This window comes from Anoplophora glabripennis, unplaced genomic scaffold (assembly GCF_000390285.2).
Source record: "Anoplophora glabripennis isolate ALB-LARVAE unplaced genomic scaffold, Agla_2.0 scaffold633, whole genome shotgun sequence".
Lineage (NCBI taxonomy): Eukaryota > Metazoa > Arthropoda > Insecta > Coleoptera > Cerambycidae > Anoplophora > Anoplophora glabripennis.
The window spans coordinates 265,312-282,888 of NW_019418911.1; the positions used below are offsets into that span (position 1 = coordinate 265,312).

A 17,577-nucleotide genomic window follows, 5' to 3' on the forward strand; every position below is an offset into this window, starting at 1 on the left:
AGCCATTGTTGTATTATTCTCCTAAAATGCTCAGGAGCACCATCCATTTATATCCAGCTATTTTGTCGTATATTTAATGGAACATCCTCTAATAATTCAAATAGATGGTTTTCTAGAAAGTTTAGAAATGACTCCAAATTGCATGAGGATTTTTTTGTGTCCAAATATTCAGATTGTGAAAATTCACTACCCTTCGCCTTGTGAACGTAGCCTCATCGGTCCAAAGTATTTCTAGTAAGAATTCAAACAACCACTGATAAAAATTCAGGCGTCTCTGCATCTCCCGGAAGTACTCACCCCAAGTTGCCGAGACGTTCTTCGTGAACCTACTTAGCCGAGGATTGTCGTCAAATGCTTTCAAAATTTCATTTCTGTGTCCTTCATTCCTTTGTAGAGATTTTCCAAATATTGTTTTAATCCAAAAAGATGAAAGCGATGAGTGTAAAGAATTTTGATTATAAATATTCTTGTAATATTATGGTTAGAAGTATCTGCCACAAAGGGATTGTATTGGTATGAATAACTAGAGAACGGTGAACTTTAGGGAAAAAATTCAAATTACCTTTTTTACGTATTTTGTGCATTAGAATATAAATTTGTTACAATAGCTTGTAAAAACTACAGTGGCATAGGTTTTTTTTATAAAAAAGGGGGTGACTCTGTCCAGTTGTACACCACTGGTTGAATCTTTAGAGCTCATATTTTAGGGAATATAAGGCCTACTATCATACATTATCTGTACTAAATTTTATTAAAATCGGTCGATGGATTTCAGAGATATAAACAAAAAAATTTTTTTTTTTCACAACTTCAACACCCTGTATCTCTAAAACGAGGCCGTTCCAGACCTATGTTTATAAGACAAACACCTACTATTTTAAAAAGATCTATCTGTCCTCGAAGTTTCCTGCATAAAATTCGGACCACCCTGTATACTAATATATACTCTTACACACACTAGTATATACGGATACGCAACAAGTTATAGCACACACGTGTTTTTTGTTGAAAAGAGTATACTTTCAAGTGCAAAACTGGCTATATGGAGATGAAAATGGTTTGAATCCGACAGACTGGGAATGAGAACTAAAAGAACAAATCTTAGTTCCCATTAAAATGACTCCACCTGGTTCACCAAGTGGACTAGGTAAATCATGGATATGATTTTCTGTGGGTGCAAAACCGATTCCGGAACTTCGTGTGAATGTAGGAAGCATGGATTGCCTGCAGCATCGAGTGCAAAAATTGTGCAGGCATTAATTGCAGGAATAATGAAACATCTTTTTTTCGGAACAGGAAACGCGACATGAAGAAGATGAAGATAATAATAAAAATTAAAAAATTAAATAAGAAAAATTTAAATTGTAGTCATCCAAGTATAATATTTTTTTGAAAACATGTATTTTTTGTAACGAATAAATGTATTTTTATAATAAAAAATAATTGAGAATTAAGAACCGTTACCGTCGTGATATTCGTGTTGAACGACCTCAAAAGCCCCGAGGTAACAAGTTTCGGCTATGTTTATAACGAATTCCCACAAAACTCCAAGAGACGAGGTGGAAACCGGCCACCCTGGGCACTAGGTACCTCGGAGACCGTTGCCGTCATGATATTCGTATTCAGCGACCCCAAAAACCCCCGAGTAGCAAAATTGAACTCATTTCCGTCAATATTATCCAAGTTATAAATTTTTCATATTTTAACTCTTCGCGATGCAATTTTAAAAATGCATTTTTCTTATGCACCAATGCAATTTTCATTTCTCATTGATCACATAAGGTCACAAACTTTCTGGACGCTCTAACGAATCGAATGCAAAAAACTGTATCATGATCCATCTTACTGCACAGATTTCGGAGGTTCAGTGTTTCATTTCCTCGACTAGTACCAAATTTGGTTTTTCTAATTTCAAGTATAACTAAAATATTGATTTTTTTCCAAATTCGAAACTCCACTTTTAAGAGCTATAACTTAAGGTTGCAGCTTAGTATAAAAGTACATTGTTGTGTTAAGTCACCATATTTTAGGTTTCTCCACATGCCCCTGCTCTGTGTCTGTTCTTATGCGAAACACCCTGTATAAATACCAACCAGTCATAATTCGACTGAAGACTGTTTGTATACTTAATTTACTTTATGTCAAGCAGACGTATTTGTTCAAAGAATTCATTAGAAACTTTAACAAAATGCAATATTTTTGTGAATGACTATAATTATTATAGGTTAGATTTAAAAATTGTTTATTAAAATAGATTTCACAGTATCAAAATCCATCCAATCGAGGAAGACTTGCAGATGAACAGTAGTGTCGTAATGCAAATGCATAAATGCAGTTTTCTTGCAGACATCGCTCATTAAAGTAACATGTATGATCTGCTATTATACAAATATTTAATAATGATAATCACCTTTGTGATGTTAAAAAATGTAACCAACATTTCCAATCACGACCAATAAAATGAGAGGCGAAGCCCTATAGTGAAATAGAAGAACAAAAAATAGATGGACAAATAAACCACAAAAACCAATGTTTTTTCTAATGAAGGTCTAAAAATAAAGCAATTATAAATACATAAATACATTTATTACTCCACTTTGTGTGTATGTTTAAAATATTTTAATATCATTATTCTGATAGTTCAATGGCATTCCACAGAAGTCTGACATTTGTTTCTGCGGCAATGTGAGTAATTGATTCAATTGGGTTCCAAATTTTGTAAGAAAATACAAGGAAATTTAACATTTTTATATACAGGCTGTTACAAATTCACTTCCCAATATAGGGATCTCGAAATAGGTAGGAGATATGAAGTAGATTAAATGGGGGCAAAGTTGTGTAATCAGGGTATGTCTCAAAAAATCAAGGCTAACATGATTAGTTTTCGAAATATTTGAAAAAAAAACGAAATTTTGGAAATTCGTTTTTATTATTATTTCAGCCTTGTTTGAAGTGATATAGAAAAAATAACACTTTCTCATGGCAACTTTTTGCCCTCTATCGAATGGATTAATCAATTTTTATATGTAATGTTTCGTCTCTCCAGGACCATCATCAACTTCATTTTTATATGTATTTATTTTTATATGTAACGTTTCGTCTCTCCAGGATCAACTTCATTTCTTTAAATACGACCCTCGAAATTTTATTAGATTTTTACTGTACTGCCACAGCTCGAACCAGATTAAGACGTTTTGTCTATAAAAATTAATCTTCAATGTATTCGTTCCAAATTTATCAAATTTTTTTTAGATTTCTATGTTTCTTCAATTATCGTACACTCTAAGTGTCGTCAGACCCTGTGAAATCCACCTAGTGATTTAAACTATTACCATCACACGTTACAATCTGGTTCGAGCTGAGGGCCATAAAGGCTTGCAAAAAATATAATAAAATTTCCAGGGTCGTATTTAAAAAAATTAAGTTGATCATGGTCCTGGAGAAACGAAACGTTACGTATAAAAATTGATTATGCCATTCGATAGAGGACAAAAGTGGCCATGAGAAAGTGTTCTTCTTTTTTCAATATCACCTCAAACAAGGCTGAAATTAAATAAAAACGAATTTCCAAAATTTCGCTTTTTTTCTAATATTTCGAAAACTAATCATATTAGCCTTGATTTTTTAGAGGCATAAAGTTTGTCCCCTGATTACGCAACTTTGTCATCATTTAAGCTACTTCGTATCCCTATAGTGAGAAGCGAATTTGTAACAGCCTGTATAATTTTCTATCAGGATGTATTCTTAGTTAAACATAATTTAAATGTAAGTATTAATGAGGCACACTATGGATATAAAACTTGAAAGCAAATCGATTTCCTGAGAAATGGAACGCTCTGTCTAAAACTCGATATCTCCATCAGATTCCATGCATCATCCCATGCCCTAATACCTAATTTTGTCAAACCAACTGCTATAACAACTCGTGTTCATTGAAATTTGAAACCGTCACCGACTACGATGCAATCCATATAGCTAAAAACCTTCTGGTTCATATTAGGGATATTTTTATCCAAAAAATTCCCACGGATTCTTGAGCAGGACCCCAGAAAAACCTACTAACCAAATTTTCGTTCCGATAGTATACAGGGTGCTCAGGACAATTTGTGTAGTTTTCCTAATGACAATGAAATAAAAAATACAATTTGAGTTTAAGAAAGAATGTCACTTTTGAAAATTATTTGTCTATTTTGATTATCGAAATAGATTTTGCACAGCTCTATTTCCCATCTATCAAGCACGAGTGACTCCATTCCTAAGTACAATATTAATTACTGTTTTGTGAAGACCAACGTGGTCAGATTTATCATAACATAAATAGATTTTTTTTTACTTTAATCAACCCTTTAGGCAATATGGGTTCAGAATGTTATGTAGAATAAACCCGAAATAAAGCAATAAACCCTATATTTGAATGTTTAATCAATAAATTATATTTGTTTTAATGGATTTTGGATAACCAAAATGAAAACAGGAATTTTCATTTGAAAATTATATCATACTTAACTGAAATATACAGTGAGTAATAGTTAAGTAGTAAGATATTCTTTATATCAAAAATAAAATTTTGATAGGTTGAACCTTAAATTATTAAATTTTTGTTCTTGCAAGGTTTCCTTCTGAAAGAATGCGCTTATCTATTCTCTACTTCTATTGTTACTAACAACTTTTCTTAGTTGTTGTCTAAAAGCCAGTGACTGCGTAAGTCACAGTAGTGGACAATTTTTATAAACTTTGTCTGTTAATACTCTCTACAGAAAGTAGTATAAAGGCTGTCGGGATCAATTATCCGCTTATTTGGATAATTTTCGTTGAGCCAATTTCTTACAGGACTGTGTTGATGTGTATACGAGCGCCGTCTAATTGAAATACATATTTGTCTTTGATTTATTTACAATATAAAAATAATTGTCATATAAACATTTTTTATAGAATGCACCGTTTTTGAGATACATGGTGGTGAAGCTATTAATTTCAGAGATTTAAATATCTCAAACTAATAATATTTAAAAAATATTTTGTACATTTGCCATTTGAGAGGTAATTAAAGTAATCTCTGAAACATTAACAACGTCAACACCATGTATTTAAAAAATAATGCAGTTTAGAAAATATGTTAACATTGCAAACTTTATTAAATTTTCGATGTTCCATCGGCTCTTAATTGTTTTCCCTTACTTATGAATTACACTGTAGACAAAAGATAAATTACTTTTTTCTTCAACCGTCACAAAACTATGACATTTTTTGATTGTCAGAAGTTTCTAAGGTTGACATTTTTCTTACTAAGAACAAAAAATAGTATCTTAGCAACAAAAGTATTCACTAGGAGCTAAAGTTGACACTTTTAATACTTAGATTAAAAGTGTTAATCAAGTTTTAATTTATAAAAGTTTATTCAACAATATTTACAATAATTTTTGTTTGTCCACGTTGATATTGAATACACAGTTTGAACAAGTATTAAAATTAAATAAACTACTAAAACTGCCACTATCCTCATTCTTGGAGCAATTTTAAAAACAGTCCAACACGTTTTCATTAATAAGTTAATATATAATTTTTAGATGTTGTGAAATAAGAAATGACAACAGTGCTTGGTTGCGCAATAATTTATTGATTCAAAAGTGAGTCTTCAATGTAGTTTTGTGCCACAGTGCTCGATCTCCATCCTCCATGTCTTTTAAGACAAGTGAGGTCACCACCGCCGTCAACTAAAAGGGTAGCACACGTTCGTCGTAAGGCGTGTCCACTGTACTCTTTCCAGTTGTCCAACTTCAAAAATTTCACCATTTCTTGCAAGACAACAGTGACATTATGAATACCGACCACCATTCGATGACACTTTCCAGTAACATATCTAAGAAATAATCGACATTCTTACGATGCACGTAATAAAAGAAAAAAATTTTTTAAAAGCTTCTTTATAGGTCAATCTAATATTGCGGGTTTCCAAGCACATGCCGTTCTGATGAATTAGTCAATTTAACAATTGATAATGTTGAAGATGTGAAATCCGCCTTAATTAAAAAAATTTCCAATATCAAATCTAACCATGTTTTTTTACTGTGCTGGGAGACAATTATTCAAGTTTTTATTGAAAATATGTTTCTTTACATCCACCCGGATTGGTAGAACATAGATTATTTTTCAGATATGTTAGTGGAAAGTGTTATCGAATGGTGGTCGGTATTGACAAAATCAGTGCCGTCTCGCAAGTGGCAAAATTTTTGAAGCTGGACAACTGGAAAGAGTACAGTGGACACGCATTATAACGAATATCTGATACCTTTTTAGTTGACGGCGGTGGTGACCTCACTTGTCTTAAGAGACATGAAGGATGGAGATCGAACACTGTGGCGGAAGGCTACATTGAAGACTCACTTTTGAATAAAGAAAATGTTATGAAAAGAATACTGAAAGTTGATAGTGGTAATGATAAAACAATCACCACTGTCATTTCCGATTTCATAACATCATAAAATAATATAACTATTAATGAAAACGTGTTGGACTGTTTCGAGAATTGCTCCAAGAATGAGGGTAGTGGCAGTTTCAGTGGTTTACTTAATTTTAACACTTGTTCAAAGTGTATATTTAATATTAATGTGGATAAATAAAAATTATTGTAAATATTTTTGAATAAAACTTTATAAACTTGATTAACTTTAGATCCTAGGATTAAAAGTGAATACTTTTGTTGCTAAGATACAATTTTTTTTGTCTCAGTAAGGAAAATGTCAACCTTAGAGACTTCTGATAGTCAAAAAATGTCACAGTTTTGTGACGGTTGGAGAAAACATAGATTTTTTATAATATTTATCTATTTACTGCAAATGTGATACAATAAATAGTAAAACTAAAACACTGCAGTGTGTAAATAGTTTTCTGCAGTACTTTGTTAGTGCCAGTAAGAAATTACATTATTAAAATAAGGTGCATAATTATACAAATTTTTAGTACGAGTTTTATATACTTCTGATTCATACGTTTTGTATTGTTTCATGATGCAGAATGTCAATGTCAATTTGGCTACTAATTTCATTATAATGCATGTCTATTAAAATTAAGAATACTCTTATGCAGTGGTATTCAACAAGGGGTACTTAACATCGTTTTAAGGGGTACATGAAAGGATCTCTAAAATAGTCCAAGAGCCAGAGTCAAAAAAATTGTTTGAATTTATTAAGCCTAGTTTTTTGATAGGTGATTACACTAGTTGTGTACGCAAACATACTGTAGTCAGTCAAGCGAAACTGAGAACAAGTGTCTCAGGTGCACTATCAAAGTTGTCGTACCTACCGAGGTAATAAAATGAATGTACTAAGGCTGAAAATCATATATACAAATTCTATATTCCATTTTGTTTATGGTTAATATAACAATAAAAATTAATACCCGCACAAAAGTTTTGAAGTATAGTAAACGAAACATACATAGTATATTGGGGCTGACTGACCAGCTCTATCCCCACATTCGGCTGATTGACTGACATAACTTTTATTTATAAATATAGAATGGAGAAAACGATTTTCAGCCTTAGTAAATTAATTTTTTTACCTCGCTATGTGCGACAATTGATAGGGTACCTGAGACACCTGTTCACGCTTGACTGACTACAGTATGTTTCTGTACACAACTATCAAAAAGGCTTACATACTTACTAGGCTTATTAAATTCAAACAATTTTTTTGCCTCTGGCTCTTGTCTAAAATAGATAGGTACATAGAAACGAAAACAAAAATGATATTAATTAATAATTTAACTTTTACATTAGTTTCCAGTACTCCACAATATTACATAGCTCTTTATTTGTTTATTTAAGAAATAAAAAAACAGCAACTAGCTTAATCCAGAAGACTAAACTAAAAGTAAAGTATATTTGCCCCAGTGCTAATTATACTAATTGTAAGGTTTAAGATAAGGGGTAGGTACTCGAATATAAAAATTTTTGTGATGGGGTCTTCGAATGAAAAAAGGTTGAAAACCGCTGCTCTAATGCATATTAAAATATTTTATACAAAATTAAACATAAGTAAAAACTTGCAATGAATAAATGAACGAATCCTTTCCGAAACAAAAATTTAATAGGTAGCATAAATCTTGAAATTAAATTTAATTTAATTTTAATATATTCCCATTTCAAATTCATCTCTATAATAAATTCAAAATTACTTTTCCTAATTTGACCTGTTCTGTATCTTTTTTCATTTTCAAGTTACCAATGATGGCTAAAATTAAGTGTAATACAAGTATAGAAGGTGTTAAAGAAATAAGTAATCAAAATTGGAGAGTATGTAAAACATGTCGAAATATGATGAAAACCTTAGTAGGGTTTTTGTCAGTGGCAGCCCCTAAGAGAGATACAGCCCCTTGAAGGGGTAACTCAGGAAACAGTTTTTATTGCATAACTTCAAAACAGATTAATATTAAATCGCAAAATTTTGGGGTTGTATTACTATTTATATGCTTAATAATCGGCATAATATACAAATCAAAATTTGCTGCAGGGGCATAAGAAAATGCGGGACCATGGGGCAAATTTTACAATTTTTTTTGTACTCAATTTTTTTCTATTTCCTAAACCGAAATTATGAAAATTTATCATATTTTGCATAAAAAAGGTAGTCTTGTTAGATTTTAATAGCATGAGTCGTTTTCTAGTTAAGTCCATTTCAATAATTCATTATGATAAATTTTCATATTTTCGGTTCAGGAAACAGAAAAAATTGAGTACAAAAAAAATTTTAGAATTTGCCCCATGATCCCGCATTTTCTTAGGCCCCTGTAGCAAATTTTGATTTGTATGTTATACCGATTGACCAACAAAATTTAACTTTTTTTGGAAGCACAAACTTGAACATATATGTATTTCCGAAGGATTTAGGTAAGCCGAATCCGAATCTGGCAGCAGAATTGCTCTATCACGTCTGGTTTTTGAGATATCCTAACATAAAAGTGCAAAAAACACTGTTTTTCATAATATTTGAGGTTATGTAGTAATGCCATCTATTCTTTTCCAAAAAACTAATACATTGAATCTAAAAGTACAAGGCTCCCTCCTTCGAATGCCTTGAATTTGCTCAAATTTCTTTTTTTTTTCGTTGAGATATCACACGTTGAAATTTTTAAGTTTCTCAGTTCCTTAATATGCGAAAATCTACTAATGATCCCTTATAGCTGATTTACATTGACAATTTATTCATCAATAAATTGACAAAGTTCTTCATAAATTAGTTCACGAATTTATTGCTAAACAGTGTGGTTTTACACTGCTACAGACTTTGTCAAGTTTTTTGACATATGAATGAGTTCTACCAATGAATCAAAGAAGCAAATAAATTTCAAAAATGTCACCTTTTCACTCATAATTGTAGTGATACAACAGCGGTACCATTGTGACACATATTATATAAATATTAGTTTTTGTAAGTAACAAATCGGTAAAAACAATGCAAAACTAGCACGACGCCACACAATTATTTACATATTCCAATAACTTAACCTCAGTACTGATCTGAGGCTGGAAATCTGTTGGGTTGGTACTTCCGAACTTCACGAAGAAATTGACGAAAATTAGAACATGCTCTTAATTCGTCAAGAACTTGATGAATAAATTCATCAAGTTATTTGACAGCAGATTTGGTGCATTACACTTGTCCAATTTCTTGATGAAGCGACTTCATCAATTAATTGATCAATAAATTGTCAATGTAAAACAGCTTTTAGACATCAAGCAGTTGATTGCAATTCGGAAACTTCATACCCATAGGGTTTGTGAGTTTGGAGTTGGTGGGCTTGGGATTTGTAAGCTTGGAGTTTGTAGGTTCGGGTTTTGTGGGATTGGGGTTTGTGGATTTAGGGATTGTGGGTTTTGGGTTTGTGGGTTTGTGGATTTGGAGTTTGTGAGTATGAGTTCGTATGTATTGAAGGTTTCTGAGTATGAAGTTTCTGAACTGCAATCAACTGTTTAACGTCTAAGGGATCCTTAATAGATTTTCGCATATTAAGAAACTGATAAACTTAGTTTCAACATGTGATATCTCAACGAAAAAAAAAAGATAGCAAACTCAACGGCATTCGAAAGAGGGAGCCTTGTACTTTTAAATTATATGTATTTTTTTATTACTACATAATCTCAAATACGACGAAAAACAGTGTTTTTTGCACTTTTAGGTTAGGATATCTCAAAAACCTAACGTGATAATAGCAATTCTACGGCCAGATTCGGATTAAGCGCACCAAAATCCTTCGGGAATGCATATTAGTGTGTCAGCTTCCTGACCCTTGTTGACCTGTGATTATTAAACATATAAATAATAATACAACCCTAAATTTTCGTGATTTAATATTAAACCGTTTTGAAGTTATGAAATAAAAACTGTTTCCTGAGTTATCCCTTCAAGAGGCTGTATCTCCCTTAGGGGCCGCCACTGCCAAAAAATCTACTGGTTTAGATCATATTTCGACATGTTTTACATACTCTCCAATTTTGAGTACTTATTTCGTTAACACCTTGCATATTGGAAGGTAAAAGAATATAAAAAAAACAAATTTTTAATATCTAAAAGAACATACCTGTAATTGTATTGCAGAACTCCAAACTTGATAAATGCCGATGTAAAACAGTAACCGTCTGTTTCACAGGTGTAATTTGTAGTTTTACATATATCACATTTACATTTTAACGACCATACTTCTGAAACAGAAAAAAATGTATACAGGAAAGGCAACATTAAAAAAAACTTTGATAACTGAGTAGTCAAAATAAAAAAAAGTATTACAAATTTCTTTTTTCCCTCAACAATTTGTAGGGAACCCACAATTTTCAAAGACAGTATGAGCAACAAGTTTTATTCTATATACAGGGTGTCCCACCAGGAATCGCCACTATCAATATCTCGGAAACTACTTATCCGATAAATCTGAAAATTTGGTAACCTAGCAAAGGCAGTAGGGCCAACATAGCTAAAATATTTAGAACTTTATGGCACTTCCAGTTATACCGGAAGTCAACATAACTTTCTTATTTTACATGGAACGCCCTATATATTATTGAATTTTCGGATTTTATATAAAATTTGAGGGCCACTTTATTATATATTCCCTAAACGTACCTAGGAGTTATAGATTTTGAGATATTAATTTTTAAAGGAAAAATTTGACAGTGCAAGGGTCCGCGGAGCTGCTAGTAACTCTTGTCAGGAGCCCGATATCAAGTGGATTTTTGATATGTACCAGCAAAAGTCATAGGTAATACTAAATTATGGTGTACCAATAAATTAAAACATTTAATACCAGATGTTTCATTATTGCTGTTACATATATAACTGTTTGCAGTTATAACTTTGTTAACTTAAATGGAACATCCTACCGCCTTTCCTAGGTCGCCAAATTCTCAAATTTATCGGATGAGCAATTTCCGAGATATCCATGGTGGCGATTCCTGTTGGGACACCCTGCATGTATAGTATTCTACAAGTTTTTGAACATGGTACAGTACGATTACCCCAAACAAAATTAGCAAGATTAAAGATTTGAACAGACCATTTCTGACCAGAATTTTTGTTTCTCTTGATTTTTTTTTTTTTGTAAAACACCGTCAAAAGAAAACAATATTAAGAGTATCGTCAACAGTACATGTTGTACAGGGTGTTCCACTTAATATACTCATTGGCATTTTCTTAGAAGCTAAAAGGAATATTTTAAATTATTATTATAAGTAGCAATCGTATTTATAACAGCGAGTGTATACAAAAAAATATTTCGAACCTTGAAACAAAAAAAAATTGAGTGCATTATACAGGGTGTAACTTTAAATGGGGGTCATTTTTTAAGAGAAATAGTACGTGCTCCCCTAAATACAAAACTGAAATTCCTTTTTTTTAATCAAATAAATAGTCGGTTATAATTAGTTTTTAAAACCACACTTTAATTCTTGTTTAAAGTGAATTAGCATGGTATGTTTTATTAGCATTGCAAGTTGTTATTTTTTTAAAACAACTATTAGAGAGCATCAAAGGAAAATAATTTAGTAAATCAGATTGCTTTTGGATGACTTAGGGACGTATTATTTTAAAGTCACCTTATTTTTTTTTATATCTATGTGGACAAAGCCTCAAACAATAAAAAAAAAACATTCTATTGTTTTTAAATGATATATTTTTTTACATGATTTTATATAACTTTTGGTATTATTTACTACCCCATTTAGAGGAGCTTTCATGAATTTTTTAAATTTTTTGTTTCAACCCCTCAAGACGTTACTAGTATTTGAATAAGTATTTTGTGCAAAAACTTTTTCAAATACCTAACTGTAACACGGCAAAAAACTAAGATGTAACCTTTTTTTATTTTGTTATTTTTATATACAGTTTTATAAAAAAAAATATAAAATACATTTTTAGTTTTTTTTTCTAAACCAAGTGTTTTTTTTTCGAATAATTCTCAAAAAATCGTCTTTCAATATGTAAATTTATGACACAGATTCTAGAGTAGGATCTTTTTTTTTTTCAAATTAAAATAAATTTGACATTTTAATTTTTTACGGATGTGTTCTATTAAACCAATTTTATTATAGAAGTAAATCATGATGACTAATTTTTAAAAAAAACATATTTTTAATACTACTAATATTGTCATTATTAGAGATATAAATTAATTATTATTAATACTTGAATATTCCGAAATTTTTTTCAATATAAAAAAGTATTATTTTGCTTAATGCCATAATAGGTAGGTACTTCTTATATTTTTTTGTCACCAGAATCCAGTTAACCGACTTGAGCAAAATTTGCTGTTGCTTAGTTCCTTTTCATAAAGTATGCAGTGATTATGTTCCTATCCTATTAGGTTAAATCATACAGGACGTTCATTTTACTACAACCCTTTGCAGTGGCGAATCCAGGATTTAGCTCTGGGCGGGGCTCAGGTCATAAAAAATTATATTGTCTTGACGTCTCTAAATTGTATTAGATTAAAATAAGGTAGTTTCTTAATCTTTTATTTATATGTTAGGTACCTGAATTGAGATTTTAGAAACGTGAAGATGAAATATAAAATAGTATCAATTTGTTCAATCACAATATAATATTTATTCGACGCTGACAGCTTTTTTAACCTAATTTGTTGAGCACCTCATCAACATTTATGTCGATATTAGTAAAATTGTTTTTATCATTTTTTACTTTGCAGTTTTCAAAACCCTGCTTGGATTTTCTGTACGACCATTATTTTCCGAGTAACTGTATGCCAAAGTCAAAAGTGATTTTTTTACTTTGATCGACAATAACTCAGCAACAAATAATCGTACAAGGCTCCGGAACCGCTCAAATTGAAGAGAATGAAATTATTTGCAATTTTTTTTCGTTGATTTTCTTATGATTACTCAAAAACTGCTAACACTAAAAAATTTTAAACTCCAGATCCGAAAACTAGACACTTGAAGCTTCAATTTCCTCCTTTTTTTTATTCTCTCTACGACCATTTCCCTCCAAGTTACAGCTCTTTGAAAATCACCCAAAATTTTGGGATTTTTTAAAATATCCCTTAATTTCTGTTCCTAGTGTATATTCATAAGGGCCAAAGAGGTGAGTCTATTCTCCCCTGTCGTATTTCTCAAGTACGTCTTTAATATTCCCAAGCTACTGTAGCTTCTTTCCGCAGTTGCTGTTGTCACTGGTATTATTGCAACTATTCTGAAAAGCTCGTGTATGTTCGGAAATTCAGCACGTTCATGTTCAGTATTGATAAAAGCACCGTTTTCAAGTAGGTAAGTCATTCTCATAAAATTTGACCAATAGATCAAAGTCATTTGTTTCTTGAGCTAGATACCAAACAGGTAAAGGATGTGATACTCCAAAAAAAAGTATCTCAGTGGTTTGTTTCTGGGGGGCTGCAGCCCCATAGCCCCCCCCCCCCTGGATTCGCCTCTGACCCTTTGTGAATATTCTACTGCAACTTATTTGTATGTTTAAATTTTTACACGCAAGTACACATCTATTTTACTTTACACAAAAAATGTATACCTATCAAAAGTCTAAGTTATGCTCGGCTATGAAAATATTACAGAAAATATTTATTAACACATACCCCATATTTTTTTGAAATAACTACATATCTAATAATAAACATAATAAATAATATAATTAATTACATAACTGAAAGGTGGCAGCGGGTGGCAGTAATAAAAAGTCTACTTATTTATAATAAATGTTCTATGTGTCCCTCAATTTCTTCAACACATTTCCTTGAAACGTTTTATGAAATTAGTGAAAATGGAAACGAATTATTCGTAACTTGTCGTATGGTGTCTTTTATTCTATCCCGAAGTTCTTCTCCTGTATTACTTAGGTGTTACAGAGTTGTAAACAATTCCTTTCAAATGACCCCAAAAGTAGAAGCCTAACGGATTAGAATCCAGACAGTGAGAAGGCCAAGGAGAGTCACTACCTCGACAAATTCAACCGTTTGGAAATGCTTAATTTAAATGATCTCTCACCAAATGGCTGTAATGAGCAGAGGCACCATTGTACATAAACCACATGTCATCTAGTATTAATGGGTACTTCTTCGAGAGCCCCAGGAAGTTCTTGCCAAGGGAAATCCAAATAATTTTAGCCATTCAACCTTGAAGGTAGGATCCAAAATAAAATTTCCTATAATTCCGCACCAGACGTTTACAAAAATTCGTGTTGGAAGTGATGCTCTTTCATTGTGCGTGGATTTTCTTCGCTCCACACGTGAGAGTTTTTCCAATTAAAAACACCTTTAATGGTAAAAACAGCTTCACATATAAAGGCAATTCCTCCGAGAAAAGTGTGATCCCTGTTATGTATCTGGAGATATCGTTTGCAAAATCTCAGTGGGCGGTCTGGTTCAAACAAATTTTGTGAATCAGGGTGAAAACGGAAACATTGTAACTGCTGCGTGTGGAGTATAGTTGCAACGGTTTGCTGCCAACTCCTGTGACTGCTGACAAACAGTGAATACTAATTTTGGGATTTTGGTCTACTCCTGTTAGAAATTTTTCTTCGTCTTGTACCCTTCTTTAAAAGTACCTTCCATTTCGTGAATTAGACCGGAAGTTTTCAGTTTCTCCTAATCTGATGAATAAAGGAGCAAACAATACATGAGTAGGTTGTCTGCGATTTGGATAAAATTCTTCATATGTTCTCTTAGCAGCGCATCCAGTAAAATGTTCCTGTACATATGCAACTATCATGTCTCTCATTTCATAATTCGTAAATTCATTGGGATGAAGCATTTTCAAAAATAAACTTTTGCAAAATACAAACTTGACAGTGACTTATCGAAATTGTCATGATATTATGGACACGTAGTTATTTCCAAATAATATGGGGTACCTATGTGTTAATAATATTTTCTGTATATCTTCATAACCGGGCATAATTTTGACTTTTGAAAAGTAGATATAAATTTTTAGTGTAGAATAAAATTCTCTACCTATTTCTGATAGTTGCATGTAAAAATTTAAACGTACAAAAAAGTTATAGAAGAATATTCACAAAGGGTTGTAGTAAAATGAATGCCCTGCATGATTTAACCTAATAGTAACATAATCACTGCATACTTTATGAAGAAAAATTAAGCAACAGCAAATTTTTCTGAAATAAGTTAACTGGGTTCTGAGTTAAGGAGAAAACAAGAAATAAAAGATAAACTTTGACACCCTGTAATTTTTTTGCGACATTTTTCGTTTAGGCAAGTTTGGTTAAATCGACATCATTTTACCCTTAAAGTATGTAACATTCGTTAGGTGACACCCTATAGATTTGCCAGTAATTTTTTTAATTGTTGTTGTGTTATCACCAAGAAAGAGTCAATTTCCTAATCAGAAATAGAATTACTTTCTAAATCAATGTCGCGTGCTTTGTATCGTAGGGCAAATCGCTGCCGCTTTTGCAGTTCATGTCGAAATAGCTACAATTCACAGAAAGTCCACTTTGACTGCATCATATATTGTCAAATCTAAGGTTATACAGTTAAATATTGCTGCAAGTGATCCAAGTGCCACCTCCAAGGATTTGACTACTGTAGTATGTAGTTAATTCTCAATGACTACTTTTGTACAAAAATATACAGCTGTAGCATCCATCTTGCATTTGATATTCGCGCTGACCTTTTATATGCTTGTCTTTAAAGTGCTCTGAACTGTTTTTATCATTAAAATTTATTATATCATTTTAGTTATTTAAATCAATTGAACATAACAATCAGTACACCAATGACTCTTTTTTTACAAATAAGTGTACACATACTTATATAAATAAATGTATACACCTCAGTGATCTATGCTGAATTAAAAAAAGGAACAAAAATCAGGTTTATATTTCAAAAACTTATTCGTAATAATTATAAAGCAATCGCTGGTTATCCCTTCCATAATTCCTTAACGATAATGGTAAGTACAAATTTGTATTTGTGTGCAACAATTTTTTTGTCTGGTCAGTGGGCTATTATTTTACATTGTTAAATTTGATTAAAATTAATATCTTTGTAGCAGCGATTTAGAACACTTTTCACAGTAGCTGAAATATTCAAGCAAAGAAACTATTTCTAATTTATAAAACAAAATTGTTTCTTACCTATAATGTTATTACAAACGAAAGCAAAACTGCTAAAAACAAAAAGTGTTCGAGCTAATTGATCCTTCATATTATTAAAGATGTAAGAATCCCAATTTTTTTGCTGATGGACTATTGGATATGATTATTTACTTGAAAAAGTATATAACTGTTCAGCAATATTGACACAATTAGTTGTTTACACTTTCACACTAAAACCATATTTATTAAATACTATCATGATAGTATTCTTTACAAAACTCTGCATTATTTAAATATTTAAATGTGTTTCTAAAATTAATAAAGAAAAATTATTAACTATAGACCAATCACTAACACAAATAATTTTTCTTGACATCGAATTACCTCAACTTTTGACAAATGACAAAAAACGAAAATATAGTAGTTTTATTTACTAGAGATGTGTCAATTGCGAGTCGTGAGCGATTCGATCTCCAGGATTCGATCACTTGAAGGCATAGCTTTCGTTTCGTTCGCAATTTTCTTCTGAGTTGGGAATTCTCAACATTTGCACATATACTTTTATGGTGTCCTGACAAAATGAGCCGTTATAAAACTAAGGAGTTATAAGTTCATACTGACATCAATATAAAAACAAGAAATCGAAAAAATTAAAATGACGTATGTAAATCGCGCCGCGCCATTATTCTATGGCTAGAAATTGGCCTCAATGATTTGGGATCGAGGGGGATTATCCCTCTTTATCCTGCCTCATCTCGTGTAGGCCTGGACAGCCTTCGTAGGTGGGCCCCATCCGTCGTCTACCCCGACCGCAAATGCGGCCGGTGTAGGCGCTTTGTGGGACCTCCTTTTGTCCTGGCTGGGCCCCGCCGGCTAGGGCCCTTTCTTCTGGCGCTCTTCTTGCTTCGCCGGCTCGTCTGTGTAAACCCCGGGGGTAGTGTCATGTTTATGTGTGGTATGGTTGGGTAGGGTAGTGCGGCTATGCAGCCTGGGATGCGCTTTGCTAAGG

The 17,577-nt window shown here is 32.1% G+C and overlaps 1 protein-coding gene across 1 annotated transcript; it reads right to left on the minus strand.

Moving 5' to 3' along the window:
- Window positions 1–5,128: 5,128 nt before the first annotated feature.
- Window positions 5,129–16,957, minus strand: LOC108912541 (activin receptor type-1B-like). Its single transcript, XM_018717793.1, has 3 exons — window positions 16,608–16,957; window positions 10,579–10,699; window positions 5,129–5,190 (listed from the first exon to the last, which is right to left on the minus strand). The coding sequence occupies exons 1-3, from the start codon at window positions 16,675–16,677 to the stop codon at window positions 5,175–5,177; spliced, it is 207 nt and encodes a 68-aa protein (XP_018573309.1). The 5' UTR covers window positions 16,678–16,957; the 3' UTR covers window positions 5,129–5,174.
- Window positions 16,958–17,577: the final 620 nt, after the last annotated feature.